General features: G+C 31.8%; 1 protein-coding gene across 1 annotated transcript in view; it reads left to right on the top strand.

The window, feature by feature from the left end:
- LOC139523585 (DNA repair-scaffolding protein-like) overlaps positions 1–20,810 on the top strand; it is a gene marked incomplete at its 5' end in the record, with an annotated part of 35,133 nt that overhangs the window by 11,725 nt on the left and 2,598 nt on the right. Inside the window, 10 exon segments of the mRNA XM_071317711.1 lie at positions 8,733–8,875; positions 9,582–9,649; positions 10,636–10,859; positions 11,851–12,006; positions 14,304–14,397; positions 15,120–15,257; positions 16,256–16,315; positions 16,745–16,910; positions 17,676–17,828; positions 19,435–19,528. Coding sequence (XP_071173812.1) covers positions 8,733–8,875; positions 9,582–9,649; positions 10,636–10,859; positions 11,851–12,006; positions 14,304–14,397; positions 15,120–15,257; positions 16,256–16,315; positions 16,745–16,910; positions 17,676–17,828; positions 19,435–19,528 — 1,296 coding nt within the window.

Here is a 20,810-nt window from a genome sequence, read left to right as displayed (position 1 = left end):
AAGGTGCTCTATTAGAAAAAAAAAAATGGATTTCTAGTTCGGGTTTGAAAAAAATATTTCGCCTTTTCTTGAGCCTGTTTTGTACATTTAGTTTAATAACAGATATGATTCAATGGAATTTTTCACATGGAACCTTCGGTAAATAGGAAAATGAAAAGATATGGGGTAATTTACAGAGAGACCACACTCCATTCATGAGAAAAACGGAGGGAATTTAAAAATCTAGAGGTCTCCACAAGGCTTCCAAGAAGGGTCCTTCTGAAAAGCTCTAAATCGCCCCAACGTGTACATAGGTTTGGTCATCAAGAGATTCTGGTTTCTCTTTTTGTGTGTCATAAACATTCAATTCGGATTTGAATTTAATTTACCGAAACATTTCCGTACATTAAATCTTAGGACGGTCAGAACATTTTAAGGACGCATCAGATTGAAGTACAATTTTAAGTAGTACAAAGATGTGCAATAATTCAACTTCCTGTTCATGTTCATCAAGTTCTAAATTTTGAATGTTGATTTCTTTAAAAAACACCATTTTTTTACAATAAAAAATCTCAAAATGTCCGTTAACAATGAAACAGTTTGACCATGAAAAATCACATATCTAAGAAAAGCAGTCGTTTAATTGATTATAAGAAAGTTTCAGTATATCATGTCAAATTTCTTTAATTTGAGAGTTTTCCTTTAGTTACACATGTAGCTCCATGTCTGATGGTGAAATAAAAATGAATGTCTCAGAAAGTGGTGAATTAGTTTCCATAAATGACAGATGAATTGGGCCAAGCTTAGTAACTTACAGTAAACAGACTACTGTAACATTGACGCACTCGTCGAACTATTTAAAAGATTTGTGTTTATGACCAAAAATTTATATACGTCAACTTCATTTATAAATTAATCTGAATTTCATAGCGCATCGTCACAATAATGAAAGTTATAAAAAATAAAATCTATAACCAGCAGATCTATACTTCTATAAAGAAAGTATTCTTGTACAAAAGGGTATTTATTATAAAATGGTCCTAACTATAGAATAGATAGCTTACCACATAAATCTTAAACGGAAGTTTCGACAATTTTAAACAGAAGAGATTTGAAAATAAATTTAACTTTAAATAAACACTGAAATAATTTTAATACCTCGAAGGTGTAAAGAATAAACCAACAATCTCAATCTTTAAAAGTGTCTTCATTGCACTAACCGAAGAGTTCATGTTTACAGTAGAAACAGTGGATGTGACTCCAATAAATTCATTATCATTGTAGTCATGAATATTAATCGCTTATATTAAATTGATAAAGATTGTATCGTGGTCGCACCAACTGTTTCTACAGCTAAGATCACTACATGTAACATGATCTCGTCGATTCGCACGACGAAGCCATTGTTTATGACAGAACACACATTCTAGATTATTTATTTTTGTTTCCGTCAGTTCGAAAGTATTTGATCATTTCAACTCCTTTGTATTTCATACATGTAATATGTGTCATGAACAAAGACATATGTTCGATTGAATAATGATTTCCTTGTAACAAATGATAGAACTTTTGGAGATGCCGTATTTGATCCTTTACCGTTAAAATGAAAATGCCAATGACAGAGGTTGATTATAAAAAATGTTTTACTGTGTTAAAAAAACTTCGACTTAAACAATGAAAACTTACACGTTGGACATGAAATATTTTGTCGATGAAGAAAATTAAATTATGTCACTTCTGAAACAAGTTTGTCGATAACGTAACTTATTCTGACGGTAAAGAAACACGAATTCGATCACTACTCTGTTACGGGCTGTATATTTGTTATTCATATGTCACCAATTTAGTTTTCTTGTCCTTGACATAAAAATTTGATAGTGTGTTTAATGAAAGGAACAGAAAACATTTGCCTTTAGCTAGAGGGCTTTGATCCAATAAAATGTGTGGGGTCTTGAATTTGAATATAATATATATTTATTTTACCATTTTGCTGGTTCTTAAATTTACAATATAGTACACTTAATAATTTTACACTGTAATGGGGAGGATGGGGGGGGGGGGGGGGTCATCATGATTCACAAAATGTTCTATTAGCTGATTAGTTCAAAGGAAATAAAACTGTGAAGGATACAAATCAAAAAGTATAGCCCCTCACAAGTCTGTAGGTAGTTGTCATCTATTTGTTATCTCCCCTTAATTCTTGTAGAAAGGAAAACACATTAAAAAAGCCTTACTTAAAGTTAAATAATTAAAAGAAAATTTATAAAGAATTTAAATCACTATTTCAAATGTTTAAGATCATGTATTTAATCAATTATTGTGATATCTATGCCAGACTTTGCTTATATGGACTTTTATTTATAGCATTTAATTGAAAACATAAATTCAATATTGGCCTAATAAGAAACTTACATGCATCACTTTATCTATAATAATATGATTTGTTGACATTGAACACAAAAGTGTTTCTAATATTTATCTTCAAAGTTTTAAAATATCATTGTGACTGAAACAAAATTCTCAATACAGTAGAGTGGTATGAAAAGTTACTGCTAGAAACTAAGGACGCACATGCTCATTGTTAATAAATTACCAAAAAAAAAGGTAAAATAGGGATACTCAATTACTTTTCTCACTTTCCCTATAACTGCTCAAGCGAGAAAGAATCTATTTGAGATGATCAACTTAAATCTATTATAATCTAACTTGCTGTAATCTTTGTTGAAACCAGGTCAGAACGCTTAGCTGGTACAAATATCAAATATCTATAAATATTCATTTGTGTACTTTCATTTGAGAAATCATATTTGTTTTTTGTCATTCAATAAGATGTGTAAAAGGTTGACCAAAGCATATTTTTATGCCCCATTTATGGGCATTATATTTTCTGGTCTGTGCGTCTGTTCGTTTGTCCATTTGTCCGTCTGTCCCTTTTCAGGTTAAAGCTTTTGGTCGAGGTAGATTTTGATGAAGTTGAAGTCCAATCAACTTGAAACTTAGTACACATGTTCCCTATTATATGATCTTTCTTATTTTGATGATAGATTTTTCCACATTTTCAGGTTCCATTGAACATAGAAACTGATAGTGCGGAGGGGGTATCCATGTACTATGGACACATTCTTGTTTATGAAAATTCTGATGGCTACATATTAAAACTATGTGCATGATCACTGATTTGAAAACTCGTTAATTTCAGAAAAGTATTCAAATCTTATAGTTAAATTTCTATGTTACAAATATGAGATGAGAAGTGCAGCCAGTGCATATCCAAGATTGTCAACCCTACAAATTTCTCTTACTTTTGACTGCACTCTGAAAAATAATCTTTAATGGTTCAGGTTGACAAATCTAATATTTAGGGTAATACACACATATAAAATTAAGAGATGTGGTATGATTGCCATCATGATGAGACAACTATCCACCAAAGTTCAAATGAAGTGAATGTAAGCAATAAAATATATATGGCCAACCATAAGGCCTTTAACTATGAGAAAAACCAATAATGTATTGTCAGCTATAAAAGCCCCGCCTTGAAAATATGAATTAGTTCAATTCAGAAAAAAAAAAACTATTTTATAACAAAAAAGTTTATGAAAAACAAATATGACGAACATGAACCAACAATAACCACTGAACTACAGACAGGCACTAAAATAATGTTGTATGGGTTAAACATGTTTGTGAGTGCTCAACCCTACCCCTAACCTGAAGTATTTGTGTAACATTACAACATAAGAACAAACTATAAAAATCAGATTGATACAATAGAAATACATCTAACAGAACACAAAGTACCCGGCCACATCCATTTGTATTTTTTGTCCATCTGATGAGTTAAGCCTTTTTCAACTGATTTTTATAGTTCGTTCTTATGTTGTACTGTTATACCACTGTCCCAGTTTAGGGGAGGGTTGGGATCCCGCTAACATGTTTAAACCTGCAACATTATTTATGTATGTGCCTGTCCCAAGTCAGGAGCCTGTTATTCAGTGGTTGTCGTTTGTTTATGTGTTACATATTTGTTTTTCGTTCATTTTTTTTATATAAATTAGGCCTTTAGTTTTTTTGTTTGAATTGTTTTACATTGTCTTATCGGGGCCTTTTATAGCTGACTATGCAGTATGGGCTTTGCTCATTGTTGAAGGCCGTACAGTGACCTATAGTTGTGAATGTCTGTGTCATTTTGGTCTTTTGTTGATAGTTGTCTCATTGGCAATCATACCACATCTTCTTTTTTATATGGCTGGATACCATTCAATTAGGAACCATGAATTTAAAGTTTCTTAAATTTAAAACCTCAATCTGTCTCTTTATCTTTTATAGTTTTTATTTTTTAAATGAGAACACAATAATGTGTTCATAACAATTCGAGTCCTATAATCAAGATATATTAGGTGTATCTAGTTGTCATTCCATAGACTGTGTACTCCCTAGACATTTTGTAATACTTTGTAAAGATTTTACTCTCTGAAACCACTGGACTGTGGGCAGTAAAGTGATTGCTGAAACATTGAAAGATAACTTAACATGATTGGTCCAAAGTTAATATGGTATACATACCGGTACATCAAATGGAAGTTTTTACTGACCTTGACTGGCTATATAGCCCTTGCACGGTCGGTGGTATACATATTCACTGGGAAGTATACATATAAACCGGGAAGGATACAAATAGCCCAAAAATTAGAAAGATCATATACCATGGTATACATATATTTACTATGGTATATGATCTTTCTAATTTTAATGTCAAATTTGATTTTTGACCAATAGATGATCATGATCAGTAATTACATTTTCATCATCATTTAACCCTTCAGGCTTACCTGTCTAAGTGTGTTAGTTATTCATATGTCACAGGCCCGTAGCCAGGAATTTCCAAGGGGGGGGGGGGGGTTGTTGGACTCATGAACTCAACTTTAACAGTCACAATTTGAACAAAACGTTGACTTTAACAGTACTTATTTGATTTCAAGGGGGGGGGGTCGGAAACCCCCCTGGTTATGGGTATGTGTCACCAATTTAGTTTTCTTGTCTTTGACATAAAAAATTGATAGTGTGTTTAATGGAAGGAACAGAAAACATTTGCCTTTAGCTAGAGAGCTTTGATCCAAAAGAATGTGTGATCGAGGTCTTGAATTTGAATTTGAATATAATATATATTTATTTTACCATTTTGCTGGTTCTTAAATTTACAATATAGTACACTTAATAATTTTACACCATAATGGGGGGGGGGGGGGGGTATCATGATTCACAAAATGTTCTATTAGCTGATTAGTTCAAAGGAAATAAAACCGTGAAGGATACAAATAACCCAAAAATTATACATGTTATAGCCCCTCACAAGTCTGTAGGTAGTTGTCATCTATTTGTTATCTCCCCTTAATTCTTGTAGAAAGGAAAACACATAAAAAAGCCTTACTTGAAGTTAAATAATTAAATGAAAATTTATAAAGAATTTAAATCACTGTTTTAAATGTTTAAGATCATGTATTTGATCAATTACTGTGATAATTATGCCAGACTTTGCTTATATGGACTTTTATTTATAGCATTTAATTGAAAACATAAATTCAATATTGGCTTCATGAGAAACTTACATTCAGCTCTCTATCTATAATAGTATTATTTGTAGGCATAGAACACTTCAGTGTTCATAATATCTATCATCAATTTAAAAAAAATCATTCTTTTTTCTCTCTCAGCACAGTAGGGTGATAAGAAAAATTATTGCTAGAAACTAAAGACGCACATGCTCATTGTTAATGAAATTACCAAAGTTGATCAAAGTTGTCATAGGTAAAATAGGGATACTCAATTACTTTTCTCACTTTCACTATACCTGCACAAGCGAGAAAGAATCAATTTGAGATGATCAACGATAATCTATAATCACACTCTTACTTGCTGTAATCTTTGTTGAAACCAGGTCAGAATGCTTAGCTGGTACAAATATCAAATATCTATAAATATTCATTTGTGTACCTTCATTTGAAAAAAGGGCCCAAATAAGCATTTTCTTGGTTTTCGCACTATAACTTTAGTTGAAGTTAATAGAAATCTATGAAATTTTGACACAAGGTTTATGACCACAAAAGAACGGTTGGGATTGATTTTGGGAGTTTTGGTCTCAACAGTTTAGGAATTAGGGGCCAAAAAAGGGCCCAAATAAGCATTATTCTTGGTTTTCGCACAATAACATTAGTTTAAGTAAATAGAAATCAATGAAATTTAAACACAATGTTAATGACTACAAAAGGAAGGTTGGTATTGATTTTGGGAGTTTAGGTCCCAACAGTTTAGGAATTAGGGGCCAAAAAGGGACCCAAATAAGCATTTTTCTTGGTTTTCGCACCATAACGTTAGTATAAGTAAATAGAAATCTATGAAATTTAAACACAAGGTTTATGACCATAAAAGAAAGGTTGGGTTTGATTTTGGGAGTTTTGGTCCCAACATAATAAGGGGCCCAAAGGGTCCAAAATTAAACTTTTGTTTGATTTCATCAAAATTGAATAATTGGGGTTCTTTGATATGCTGAATCTAACTGTCATGACTGTGTCTGTAGATTCTTAACTTTTGGTCCCGTTTTCAAATTGGTCTACATTAAGGTCCAAAGGGTCCAAAATTAAACTTAGTTTGATTTTGACAAAAAATGAATCAGTTAGGTTCTTTGATATGCTGAATCTAAAAATGTACTTAGATTCTTGATTATTGGCCCAGTTTTCAAGTTGGTCCAAATCGGGGTCCAAAATTAAACTTTGTTTGATTTCATCAAAAATTGAATAAATGGGGTTCTTTGATATACCAAATCTAACTGTGTATGTAGATTCTTCATTTTTGGTCCTGTTTTCAAATTGGTCTACACTAAAGTCCAAAGGGTCCAAAATTAAACTTAGTCTGATTAGTTTTCAAGTTGGTCCAAATCAGGATCTAAAATTATTATATTAAGTATTGTGCAATAGCAAGTCTTTTCAATTGCACAGTATTGCGCAATGGCAAGAAATATCTAATTGCACAATATTGTGAAATATCAAATTTTTTTTTAATCAGAGTTATCTTTCTTTGTCCAGAATCAACTTAAATCTTTGTTATATACAATATGCAATGTATATTCACTTTTTACTACCAACTGATAAATTAAAATAATCTTTACCATTCAGTGATAACAAGCAGTTTTTTTACATCTTAATATTTTATGATGTATTTAAATGAGTAGTTATTGTTGCAAACTCCATTAGAAATTTTAATTGAGATTAGTTTTGGAATAAGGGAAAGGGGGATGTGATTAAAAAAATTGGGTTCAATTTTTCTCATTTGAAATTTCATAAATAAAAAAGAAAATTTCTTCAAACATTTTTTTGAGAGGATTAATATTCAACAGCATAGTGAATTGCTCTAAGAGAAACAAAAATTTTAAGTTCATTAGAACACATTCATTCTGTGTCAGAAACCTATGCTGTGTCAACTATTTAATCACAATCCAAATTTAGAGCTGAATCCAGCTTGAATGTTGTGTCCATACTTGCCCTAACCGTTCAGGGTTCAACCTCTGCGGTCGTATAAAGCTACGCCCTGCGGAGCATCTGGTTTGCCATTCAATAAAATGTGTAAAAGGTTGACCAAAGCACATTTTTATGCCCCATTTATGGGCATTATGTTTTCTGGTCTGTGTGTCTGTTCATTTGTCCATTTATCCATCTGTCCCCTTTCAGGTTAAAGCTTTTGGTCGAGGTAGATTTTGATGAAGTTGAAGTCCAATCAACTTGAAACTTAGTACACATGTTCCCTATGATATAATTTTTTCTAATTTTGATTATAGATTTTTCCACATTTTCAGGTTCCATTTAACATAGAAACTGATAGTGCGGAGGGGGTATCCATGTACTATGGACACATTCTTGTTTATGAAAATTCTGATGGCTACATATTAAAACTATGTGCATGATCACTGATTTGAAAACTATTTAATTTCAGAAAAGTATTCAAATCTTATAGTTAAATTTTTATGATACAAATATGAGATGAGAAGTGCAGCCAGTGCATATCCAAGATTGTCAACTCTACAAATTTCTCTCACTTTCGACTGCACTCTGTAAAATAATCTTTAATGGTTCCGGTTGACAAATCCAATATTTAGGGTAATACACATATATATATAAATAAGGAGATGTGGTATGATTGCCATGAGAGAACTATCCACCAAAGTTCAAATGAAGTGAATGTAAGCAATTATATATATAGCCAACCATAAGGCCTTTAACAAAGATAAAAACCCATAATGTATAGTTGGCTTTAAAAGCGTCACCTTGAAAATATGAAACAGTTCAATTGAGAAAACTAACAGCCTAATTTATAACAAAACAGTTAACGAAAAACATATATGACAAACATGAACCAACAAAAGTCAATAACCACGGAACTACAGACTTAATTTAGATAGTCACCAAAAGAATGGCATGGGTTAAACATGTTTGTGAGTGCTCAACCCTACTGCTAACAGGAGATAGTTGTGTAACATTACATAAAAACAAACTATAAAAATCAGATTGATACAAGTGGTTACTTTTAAACCAATATAAAATTGCTGTAACTGAGAATGTAGATTTCTATACAACATTAGAAGTATATATTCACTGTTCAAAATGTAACTGATTGAGTATTCCATTATATTGAAGCCATTTAGTGAGTACTGCTTACTCATGGTAGCCTCTTGTTCTAAATATTTTCATCTATTATTTCAGGCAAAAACTTTTATTACAGTCAATGGATAGGTCAGTATTATTATGTACCAATTTTATCAGAGTAGAGGGCAGTGTAGATGTTATGCAACAGAATACTGAATCAGCAAAAATAACCATGGAATGGACATGTCCCTGTGTTACAGGTAAAGCCTTAAAAGGGCACTAAAATATTGCCAAATTCTTGGCCTCTCAGAATTGATTCAAACTCAAATTTAATTTACTGTAACTAATTTTTCACACTTAATTCATTTTCGCGACTTTTGTGAGTAGAAAAATAAAGAAAATATAAATCATCATGAATATGTAAAACTTTGATTTTTCCTAACATTACAACATCAAGTAAATTTGAAAATCCAGAATTTAAATCACAGTAAAATTGGCTAGAAAGGGCTAAATGCAAAAATAAGTTGGTTCACAGTAATTTGTACCAAAATGTAACTCAGAACTAATGAAATGCAGTATAAAACCATAACCAATTAATGGACTCATTATAAAGATATCAAAACATCTTACATATATATTCCTGGTTAGACACAATCAACTTTTGATGTGTTTGAGCTTTTGATTTTGCCATTTGATAAGGGACTCTCCGTTTTGAATTTTCATTGGAGTTTAGTAATTTGTTATTTGACTTTCTAAATAACCATTGACAAGTGGTGGACACATAAACTTAAAAGTAATTGCATATGTGCTTTTTGGATTATATGCAAAATTAGGGTTTGGACCATAATTTAGTGATTTACTGAGTAAATGATAGTACAAGCTGGACATGCTGTGGTGTTCTAAGGACACATATTCTTGTGTGTCCTTATTTTCAATATGATATTATTATATGCATATCTATTTCAGGGTTAGTAAAGGACTATAAACAGTGTCCAGCTTACCAGTTCCCATGTCTGCCAGGCATAATGCTTCAGGTATAACAGATAAATCATTGCTTCCAAAACGGGAATATTTTCCAGTCATGGCCATCAAATTAAATTTTTGACTCTCTGCTGTATGTCTGAAGCGGACATATAATTTTGGGTTTGCAACTTTAACACAAAAAGTTTGAAGTTAAGGTGAATCACTGTGAATGTTTACATGCATGAGCTTCTTAGGAAGAATGAAAAGAAGCTAGCATTAATTATTCTCCTTAACAATAAGCAAAAATTGTCCTACTTTTCATTCATCATGACTGTATCCTTTTATTTACAGACCATTCAGTAAAATATTGCCATCAAGAGGGGGTGTACCTAGTGAAATCGTAATCTTGATTAATTCCAAATCTGATAACTGCTTAAATTATAGTCCTTTAAGTATCATATATTTTAAATAACTATGGATTATTGTTATGTCCAACTTAAGGGCATTATGTTTTTTGGCATTGCGTTTATTCATCTGTTCGTCCGCCTGTCCTATTTCAGGTTAAATTTTTTGGTCAAGTTAGTTTTTGGTAAAGTTGGAGTTTAATTAACTTGAAACTTAGTACACATGTTCGCTATGATATGATATTCTAATTTTAATACCAAATTAAAGTTTTAATCCCAATTTCATGGTCCACTAAACATAGAAAATGAAAGTGCATGGGGGGCATCCCTGTACTATGGCCACATTCTTGTTTTATATATTTTTATCAGTTAATTTTCATATTAAAACCTCAATGATTCTTGCAGATTGTGAATAAGTAGACAAAACCCTAAATAAGCATTCTAATAGTTATGATTAAACTGAACCAATAAACAGTCTTTTCATTTAAGAAGCAAAGAAGTAACAATAGAAATACAACAATTCCAACCTTTTGTATCAGTCGTGCATGATCATATCATCAGGTCATAATCAAAATGATTAGGGTTAGTTGTACATTGTGTTAATGTAAATTATACAAACAAAATCCTTTACTGAAATTTTACTTACATTTCAGTGTAAAGACAACAAAGTGAATAGAAGTACACATACATCAGGACTTCCAGACCATGAACAGTCATTGTATATGATACAGGCTACCCAGGCTTCAACAGGGACACCAACTGTATCAGACTCTATTCTAGAAAGTATAGATAAATCTTCCAAACAGATAGGGGTATGCTTCAGTGCAGTGGTCCATAGAGTGTTGTGCAAAACTGTTCCAAATTCAAGTACAAAAAGGTACAGTCTTAATACAGTGGATTCCTTGGGGATTTGATCTGTAGGGGAATCTTTGAAATTACACATGTTCTCTAACTTTTGAGCCCATGCCAAAGGCAACAGAAGCATTTTGTATTACCCTTGACAGATGTCTGCCCATCTCTGACTCTCAATTTCCACTTTCTTAACTTAAGTTTGCCACCGTGAAAATGGGGTAAAAACTCTAATTTGGCATTAAAATTAGAAGATCTTATCATAGGGAACATGTTTACTAAGTTTCAAGTTGATCGGACTTCAACTTCATCAAAAACTTTAACCTGAAGCAGGACAGACGGACGAACGGATGGAAGGATACAGTTTTGATCCCGTATTTACATTTTAATAAAAATTTCCATATAGACTATTTTTTACCTGATTAAACCAAATATGTAATAAAAAAATATACCTTCATGTGGTACTTTTTGAGTAAAATGAGGTCGAAATTTTGTATATTTGCTCAAAATTCGTATTTGTTGCCGTATTTTATCTTTCATAGAAAGCCATAACTTTTTTGTTATAAAAGATGCACACAAATTGTTTTTTGTTAAATAATTTGTAATTTCTGTATTTTATAAGTATTCTAAAAAAAAAATACATTTTTTATTCAGAAATAACTCATATTTATCAAATGTTCATGAATGTAGAAAAAAACATCATTTATCAAATTTATAAAATTGCACCATTTACGTTTTTATGAAAATTGGCACACATAATCTTCTCGAGTAATCAAACCAGATGGCATTTTAAAAAAGAGGGGTCCATGAACTCGTTTTCAAGATAAATCAGTTTGAATGAAAAAACTGAATCTTTCCTCGATAAGTCATAGCAACGTATTTACCTCCCCTGTAACTGTATCGTATGCCCTTAAGAAGACACATCAGATGTAAAACAGAATAATGTGTCATGATTCTTAGGTAATTAAAAAAAATCTTTTTTTTTTAAAGAAAAAATAAATTATACATTTGCATTTCAGATATAGTCTGTTAGTTGAGGATGGTCATGGCATTATGTGTGAGATACAGATGCCAGATAATTCAGAACATTTGTATGGTGAGGTGATACACAATGGTGAAGGAAGTTCTTACATATTTACTGGACTTAAGGTGCTGGCTAGAACAACAAGAGACAGGTAATTCTAAACTTCTAAACTTGTGTAGCATGACTAAATATGTAGTTAAAAACGACAAAATTAGTTTAGATGTTGTGTACTTTTCAGAGATCTGGCTCTATTTAGTATGATAGATACTGTATGGTAATGTAGATGTTGTCTATTTTTCAGAGATCCAGCTCTATTCAGTATGCTATCTACTTTATGTTAATGTAGATGTTGTTTATTTTTCAGAGATACAGCCCTATTCAGTATGCGATCTACTGTTTGTTAATGTAAATGTTGTTTATTTTCAGAGATCCAGCTCTTTTCAGTATGATAGATACTGTTTGTTAATGTACATGTTGCCTGTTTTTCAGAGACCCAGCTCTATTCAGTATGATAGATACTGTTTGTTAATGTAGATGTTGTCTATTTTTCAGAGAATCCACCCTATTCAGTATGATATCTACTGTATGTTAATGTAGATGTTGTTTATTTTTCAGAGATACAGCCCTATTCAGTATGCTATCTACTGTTTGTTAATGTACATGTTGTCTATTTTTCAGAGATCCAGCTCTATTCAGTATGATCTCTACTGTATGTTTATGTAGATGTTGTCTATTTTTCAGAGATCCAGCCCTATTCAGTATGATAGATACTGTTTGTTAATGTAGATGTTGTTTATTTTTCAGAGATCCAGCCCTATTCAGTATGCTATCTATTGTATGTTAATGTAGATGTTGTCTATTTTTCAGAGAATCCACCCTATTCAGTATGATATCTACTGTTTGTTAATGTAGATGTTGTCTATTTTTCAGAGAATCCACCCTATTCAGTATGATATCTACTGTTTGTTAATGTAGATGTTGTCTATTTTTCAGAGAATCCACCCTATTCAGTATGATAGATACTGTTTGTTAATGTACATGTTGTCTATTTTTCAGAGATCCAGCTCTATTCAGTATGATCTCTACTGTATGTTTATGTAGATGTTGTCTATTTTTCAGAGAATCCACCCTATTCAGTATGATATCTACTGTTTGTTAATGTAGATGTTGTCTATTTTTCAGAGAATCCACCCTATTCAGTATGATAGATACTGTTTGTTAATGTACATGTTGTCTATTTTTCAGAGATCCAGCTCTATTCAGTATGATAGCTACTGTTTGTTAATGTAGATGTTGTTTATTTTTCAGAGATCCAGCCCTATTCAGTATGATAGATACTGTTTGTTAATGTAGATGTTGTTTATTTTTCAGAGATCCAGCCCTATTCAGTATGCTATCTATTGTATGTTAATGTAGATGTTGTTTATTTTTCAGAGATCCAGCCCTATTCAGTATGCTATCTACTGTATGTTAATGTAGATGTTGTCTATTTTTCAAAGTCTAGCCCTATTCAGTATGATAGAAACTGTTTGTTAATGTAGGTGTTGTCTATTTTTTTTCAGAGATCCAGCTCTCCTCAGTATGAAAGATACTGTTTGTTAATGTAGATGTTATCTATTTTTTAGAGATCCAACCCTATTCAGTATGATAGATACTGTATGTTAATGTAGATGTTGTCTATTTTTCAGAGATCCAGCCCTATTCAGTATGCTATCTATTGTATGTTAATGTAGATGTTGTCTATTTTTCAGAGATCCAGCCCTATTCAGTATGCTATCTATTGTATGTTAATGTAGATGTTGTCTATTTTTCAGAGATCCAGCCCTATTCAGTATGATAGATACTGTTTGTTAATGTAGATGTTGTCTATTTTTCAAAGTCTAGCCCTATTCAGTATGATAGAAACTGTTTTTTAATGTAGGTGTTGTCTATTTTTTTTTTCAGAGATCCAGCTCTACTCAGTATGAAAGATACTGTTTGTTAATGTAGATGTTATTTATTTTTTAGAGATCCAACCCTATTCAGTATGATAGATACTGTATGTTAATGTAGATGTTGTCTATTTTTCAGAGATCCAGCCCTATTCAGTATGCTATCTATTGTATGGTAATGTAGATGTTGTCTATTTTTCAGAGATCCAGCCCTATTCAGTATGCTATCTACTGTTTGTTAATGTAGATGTTGTCTATTTTTCAGAGACCCAGCTCTATTCAGTATGATAGATACTGTTTGTTAATGTAGATGCTGTCTATTTTTCAGAGACCCAGCTCTATTCAGTATGCTATCTATTGTATGTTAATGTAGATGTTGTCTATTTTTCAGAGATCCAGCTCTATTCAGTATGATAGATACTGTTTGTTAATGTAGATGTTGTCTATTTTTCAGAGACCCAGCTCTATTCAGTATGCTATCTATTGTATGTTAATGTAGATGTTGTCTATTTTTCAGAGACCCAGCTCTATTCAGTATGATAGATACTGTTTGGTCTGGTATGACTGCAATAGCTGTCAGTGAAGAAAGTGAAATAGCATCATGTTCTTCTGTAAGTTTATACTGTCACACAAAAAGGTTGCAGCTGTTTTATTATGCCCTCTCTACCATTATTTTTCAGGTCTGTCACTATAAGGTGAAAGCATATTCTCAAGCATCTATCTGTATGAAATTATTGGATTACTTAGAATTTAAGTTAGTAACTAATAAAAAAAAGTGAGATTGTAAAAATTTCACAATAAATAGCAAGTGAAAAGAAATCTAAAATGATCTTTTCATCTCATCTGTTTTTCAATTTCTTCCCATCATGAAATTTAATGTATGTACAATATTGATGCATTTTTGGCAATTATAAAAAAAATCAGTGTATAATTTTCAGAACTAGAAAGAAAATTAAGGTTCAATAGGGTTTGCTTACACACATAAACATGGTAGTAAGATGCCAGTCCTTTCAAAAAGCATCAAGAAGGATTCTATTCAGTGCCTTATTTTATTACATAACAAATGATTTTTTTTAACAGTATTTGTAGTGATCGGTATTTGTATTTGGGGTAAGGATGCAATTCTATAAAAAATACTTTTAGTTATGAATCCTTACATTATTTAGTCAATATAATACATAAGACAATAAAATTTCAGTTCTGTACCCAAAATGCATCATTATATAATTCATCTATTCTAAGGACAGTTCCCATATAGGCAATACTAGCATGAACTTTTCGTTTTCAGAATTTAGAAAAGAATTATTTTTCAAAAATCTTCTTAATTTTACAGATATCCCAAAGGTTGCCTCCAGGATTTTGTTACAGTATGGTAGAACATGATGATTCTGATTTAAAGATTTCAGAGCTAGCAACAATAGTTACAGCTTTCAAAAAGATACAAATGATTTCATTGGATGATCTTAGACAGGTGAAATTGTAAATCATTTACTCAAATAGGAATTTAGGTTTTGTAATGTCCTGATGATGGTAGTAGAGAGGCATACTGTTTTCTGTTGTGTGTTTTTGTTTGAGGAATTGTAGCTTGGTGTTTAGGTCACATAAGCTTGAAGCTTAATTAAGGTAGAACCAAACACTTCCGCTGAAACTAATGTGGCTCGTTTACAAAAGATTAACTTTGACCCTTTGACAAAAAATATAAAAATTTCAAAAAGCTTGAACCAATCATTAAAATTTCTTAAGATCTATAACAAGCACTAATTTTGATTATCGTGAAGCCTAATATTTTCTTGACAATAGAAATTGATTAAAAGTTCAGCTTCTTTTTACAGAGTCATTTCCCTGTAAAGTTATATACTACCTTAACTTTGTTTTTAAGGAAATTTACCATCAAATTTTTGTCCAATCAATTTGAATTTTAGAACATGTGTTCATTGTATAAAAAAAAATATTTTTTATTCTGAGGATAGATTTTAAAATTCTATTCCACATTACGATTTTGACCCCAATATCACGGTTTGCTGAGCATTTACCCATAATACTCTGTCTGTGAATAGTGTGATATTGTCACATATGTTTTTGTATTATTGAAATTCAAATATTGCTGCATAAAAATTATGTTACCAGATTTTTAGAATAAAACCATCTAACAAAAAATTTGATAACACACATCTATAATGTTACCAACTCTATATAGATATTCTGCCACATATTTCATTGATCAAAGCCATATATCCCTGCTACATAAATGCAGAATTTGATGTATAAATAAAAATCAAGTATAGACTGGTATAATAATCTTGTCAATCTTGCATTCATTTGTTGTCAATTAATTAATAATTGGTCATTGCAGAGTTCAGGAATCATGTAAAAAGTTTGCATGAATTTATTAAGATTGAATGTATCTATGATGAATAAAATAGTTAACATTGTATCAGATGGTTATTTATCAATATATTTTTTTTACAGAAGAAAGATGAAATCAGTAGATTAACCATGAAAGTAAAGTTGCTGACAAAATTAAGTAATGTATGTACATTTTATTAGTTCCTTGTTTTTCATATTGACTTATGCCATCACTTTGTATCAACCTTGATAGATCTTTATCATATTTGCTGAACAGTTAGGATTTTATTGCCTGTAAATATCAATTTGAGAAATATGAATTCTGCATTAAACCAAACAACTATCCTACTATACACATAAAAGTAGTTTTACTTTCTATTTCAACTTCATTATCTTAAAAAAAAAACCAAACATACAGTTAAGAGAAATTGCTGATAAAAAGAAAAATGGCATTTAATTTTTTGATACTGCTGTCTAGCTTAATTTTCTTGCTGATAAAGTCAGTATCAGAAAAAAAAAATGCCATTATGCTATAATCATTTGTGGAATAGACATTAAGATAAGATAAACTCTACTACAAAACAAGTATATTTTTGTCTTTCTTTGTTTCAGTCAGATTTATCCAATTCCACATCAGTAGATTTTAGATATTTGCTGTACATAACAGATGAAAGTTTGGATCATACAGATTACAGAATTATAAAAGTTAAAGACACATGTCATATACAACAACCTATTGGTGGTACAATTGTCACTAAAGACGTTCTTCATTCAAATGGTATTTTACAAATTATGTATAAAAGGAGATTTGTAGGTATTCACCAATGTGACAGCAACCCAATTATAAAAATATCCAAAATAAATCTTAAGGATATAGTTTTCATCGTGGGTCTCATTGGGGTCTAAGCGTGACGCAGGATTGCTGATTTTTTTGTAAGCGTGACACGTGAAAGTCAAATTATTGTGTCTGGAAAACAGGAAATGAGGTCTAGCGGGACCCGGGAAATGACAAAAAAAATTAGAATTGCTTACGTACATAGTGTAAGCGGGATCCGGGATCGGAACCCCCAATGAGACCCCCTTCATCGATAGACATGTGTCCATAGAATATGTCAAGCTCTAATTCATTCTTGGTTTGTGAAAGTTGTGAATTTAGTGAACAGAAACAATCAAAGATAAGCCATTTTGATATATATAAATATAGAAATGAATATCAAATAAAAAATGTTTTTTGATATTTTAAAAAAACATTTTGTGACTAAAAAACGTGGACAGGATGTATTTGAATTTGATTATTTAAACACTTTTTCAATTTTTTAGGTAGCAGAATGAATGTTTAGCAGTATTGTTCTTTAACAGGGTAATCCAATGACATTTTGTGCCCAATATTATTTAAAAAAAATATGTCTTCATCCATCCTTAATTGTATAACAGTATTTATGGAATTATGATTACTTTTGTATTATTAACTTACTGTAATAAATTAAGAAGTTGTGGTATGAGTCCATCCAAGTCACAATTAGTATAAGCATATTTTTTTTAGGCAATTTGATATGTGACTGCTACAGCCAAATATTGCCAAGCAGTTCCCTACCAAAACTAGGTTTCGAGTTATCTACAGAAGACACGATCCATCCATGTTCACCTCCTAACCTAGATAAAGATTCCAAACTATATGATTTGTGTAAGGTTAAAGGTAAGTCTTCAGATTCAGTCATGTGACCTTAAATTAGTATACATCTTGGGGAGTCCTTTGGTGTACAGTTTTAGATGTATTAGTGTGCTTCTTTTAGACCTATTACTTGAATAATTTATTAGATTGGAATGTAGTGTGTAAGCAATTTCTACCTCAGTGATGCAACCACTTCCTGTTTGCTCATAGGGTAAAATTTTACAACACTTGCAGTACCAGGAAATTGTTTTTCAAACTTTTCTTGGCTTCTGTTGAAGTAAATGATTAGTTATGCATCAGTATAAAGAGATTATATCATGAATTTAAAAATGTGTCAGATTATATTGAAACAACACAAGAGGGGGGGCAGGACCTCTATCGAGACTCCAGGATCGGGTGTTTTTACGTTCGGGAATTCAGGATTGACCTTTTGGGGATCAGGGATTTCTTTTTTCAAATTTCGGAATGTCAGGATTTGAATTTATGTAAATTCAGGACCTGATTTCGTGTTTTTAAGCCTGGGATTTCAGGATCAGGACCCCTCCTACCCCCCCCCCCCCCCTTCCCCCCCCCCTCACACAAGGACAACTTGAATGACTTTTGAATGTGGTAAGTACTATGGATTCATTTATTTTCGTGGGTATCAATTTTCGTGGATAGAGAGAAAACGACATTTCGTGGTATACGTAAATTCGTGGATCGCTGATTACAACAACAAAAAATTAGATACGTAATTCGTGGATTTCTTTTTGATTTAGGAGATCATATAACCTCCTTGGTTTGATCAATAATAAAACAAAACAAAAAATAAGGAATTCATTGAAAAAGTTTTGAATTGTCAAAATCCTCGCTTGGTCATTCTAGGTTAAAGTGTTCATTGATAACTTCGATTACAATAATGGACAGAGACAACTAATTATTTGTTTGTTTTACAATTTATAAATTCTTGACTGAATTCTATAAGGCATTCAAAACTTTATGATTGAAAGCTCATTTCCCTAATCACGATATAATAAACAGTGATATAAGTATAAGGTGTGAAAATAAATGTTCCTGTCATAAACAATATATCCCGTACTTAATCCTATTGATTTTTAATCACTGGTAAACCAAACTATGACATGGTAATTAACAGCTTGCAGTTATTTTCCATGAACAGTTTTAATCAATTTTAAAAAGTAAATTATCACTGATATTCGATATATTTATTATAGATTTAATCAAAATACTTGTATCTTCTTTCAATAAAAAACATGTGTTATGTTACAATGTTTATCGCTAGTCAACACTATACTAGAACTGCATAACATAACCGGAAATAAACATCCGACTCAATACACATTTCTCTGGATTATTCTTCGTTGAATTCTTAAATTCCTGGTTTGTTGTGACCCACGAAACACACGAAAATTGGTATATCACGAATAAAAATAAATCCACAGTAGTTATAAAATATTGAACAAAAATCTCCTAAAAAATTACCTGACATAGACTTTTTAAAAACATTTTCTTTTGTAATGCAATGTAAGATACACAAAACAAGACTAGAAACAAATGAGAATCTGGAATTCTAACTCAGATCTTGTTGTCCGTTATATTAAGATTACTAGTTTTGTTTTGTATATTGCAGGTATGATTAATGAAATAGATGAGAGTTCTGCCTATTCCTGGGATGTATGTGATCAGTGTGGGTTAGACAAGCTAGCTGAGAAAGCAAACACTAAGTATGTTCAACTGAAATGACGCTCTAATTTATTAAAGGCTGCCTATAATATCATAGATATGTTGTATTAGGACTAACAGCCTACAAAACTATTAAATGCATTTGTGTTCAAATTGTAAACTTTGCCATTTGTGTATTTGACAACTCCTAGCAGTTTTTGTGACAATCTGCCAAAAATAATAGCTACAATCTACCTGCTGATACTGTTTTTGTCGAGCCTGCAACTTTTGTTGCAGAAAGCTCGACATAGGGATAGTGATCCGGCGGCTACGGCGGAGGCGGTGTTAGCTTACTTCTTAAAAGCTATATATTTTAGAGGGTGGAAGACCTGGATGCTTCATATTTTGTATATAGATGCCTCATGTTACGAAGTTTCCGTCAGTCACATGTCCAATGTCCTTGACCTCATTTTCATGGTTCAGTGACCACTTGAAAAAAAAAGTTCAGAATTTTTGTAACGTTGAATTCTCTCTTATTATAAGTAATAGGATAACTATATTTGGTATGTGCGTACCTTGCAAGGTCCTCATGCCCGTCAGACAGTTTTCACTTGACCTCGACCTCATTTCATGGATCAGTGAACAAGGTTAAGTTTTGGTGGTCAAGTCCATATCTCAGATACTATAAGCAATAGGGCTAGTATATTTGGTGTATGGAAGGACTGGAAGGTGTACATGTCCAACTGGCAGGTGTCATCTGACCTTGACCTCATTTTTATGGTTCAGTGGTTATAGTTAAGTTTTTGTGTTTTGGTCTGTTTTTCTCATACTTTATGCAATAGGTCTACTATATTTGTTGTATGGAATGATTGTAAGGTGTACATGTCTAGCGGGCATATGTCATCTGACCTTGACCTCATTTTCATGGTTCAGTGGTCAAAGTTAAGTTTTTAAGTTTTGATCTTTTTATCTAATATTATATGCCAAAGGTCAACTATATTTGGTGTATGGAAATATATTATGATCTATATGTCAGTCCTGCAGGTTTTATTTGACCATGACCTCAATTGCACGGTTCATTTGACAGTGTTAAGTTTTTGTGTTTTGGTCTATTTTTCTTAAACTATAAGTAATAGGTCAACTATATTTGTTGTATGGAAGCATTGTTAGCTGTACATGTCTGCCTGGCATGGTTCATCTGACCTTGACCTCATTTTCATGGTTCATTGGTCTTTGTTTAACTATCTTGTTTAATGTTAAGTTTATGTGACAGTTGTAATAACGCTTTATACTTAGGACTATCAACATAATATCAATGATTAGTAAAGAAGGCGAGACATTTCA

This window comes from Mytilus edulis, chromosome 5 (genome assembly GCF_963676685.1).
Source record: "Mytilus edulis chromosome 5, xbMytEdul2.2, whole genome shotgun sequence".
NCBI lineage: Eukaryota > Metazoa > Mollusca > Bivalvia > Mytilida > Mytilidae > Mytilus > Mytilus edulis.
Note: the sequence above shows the minus strand (reverse complement) of the source record. Positions and strands in the feature narration are given on the sequence as shown.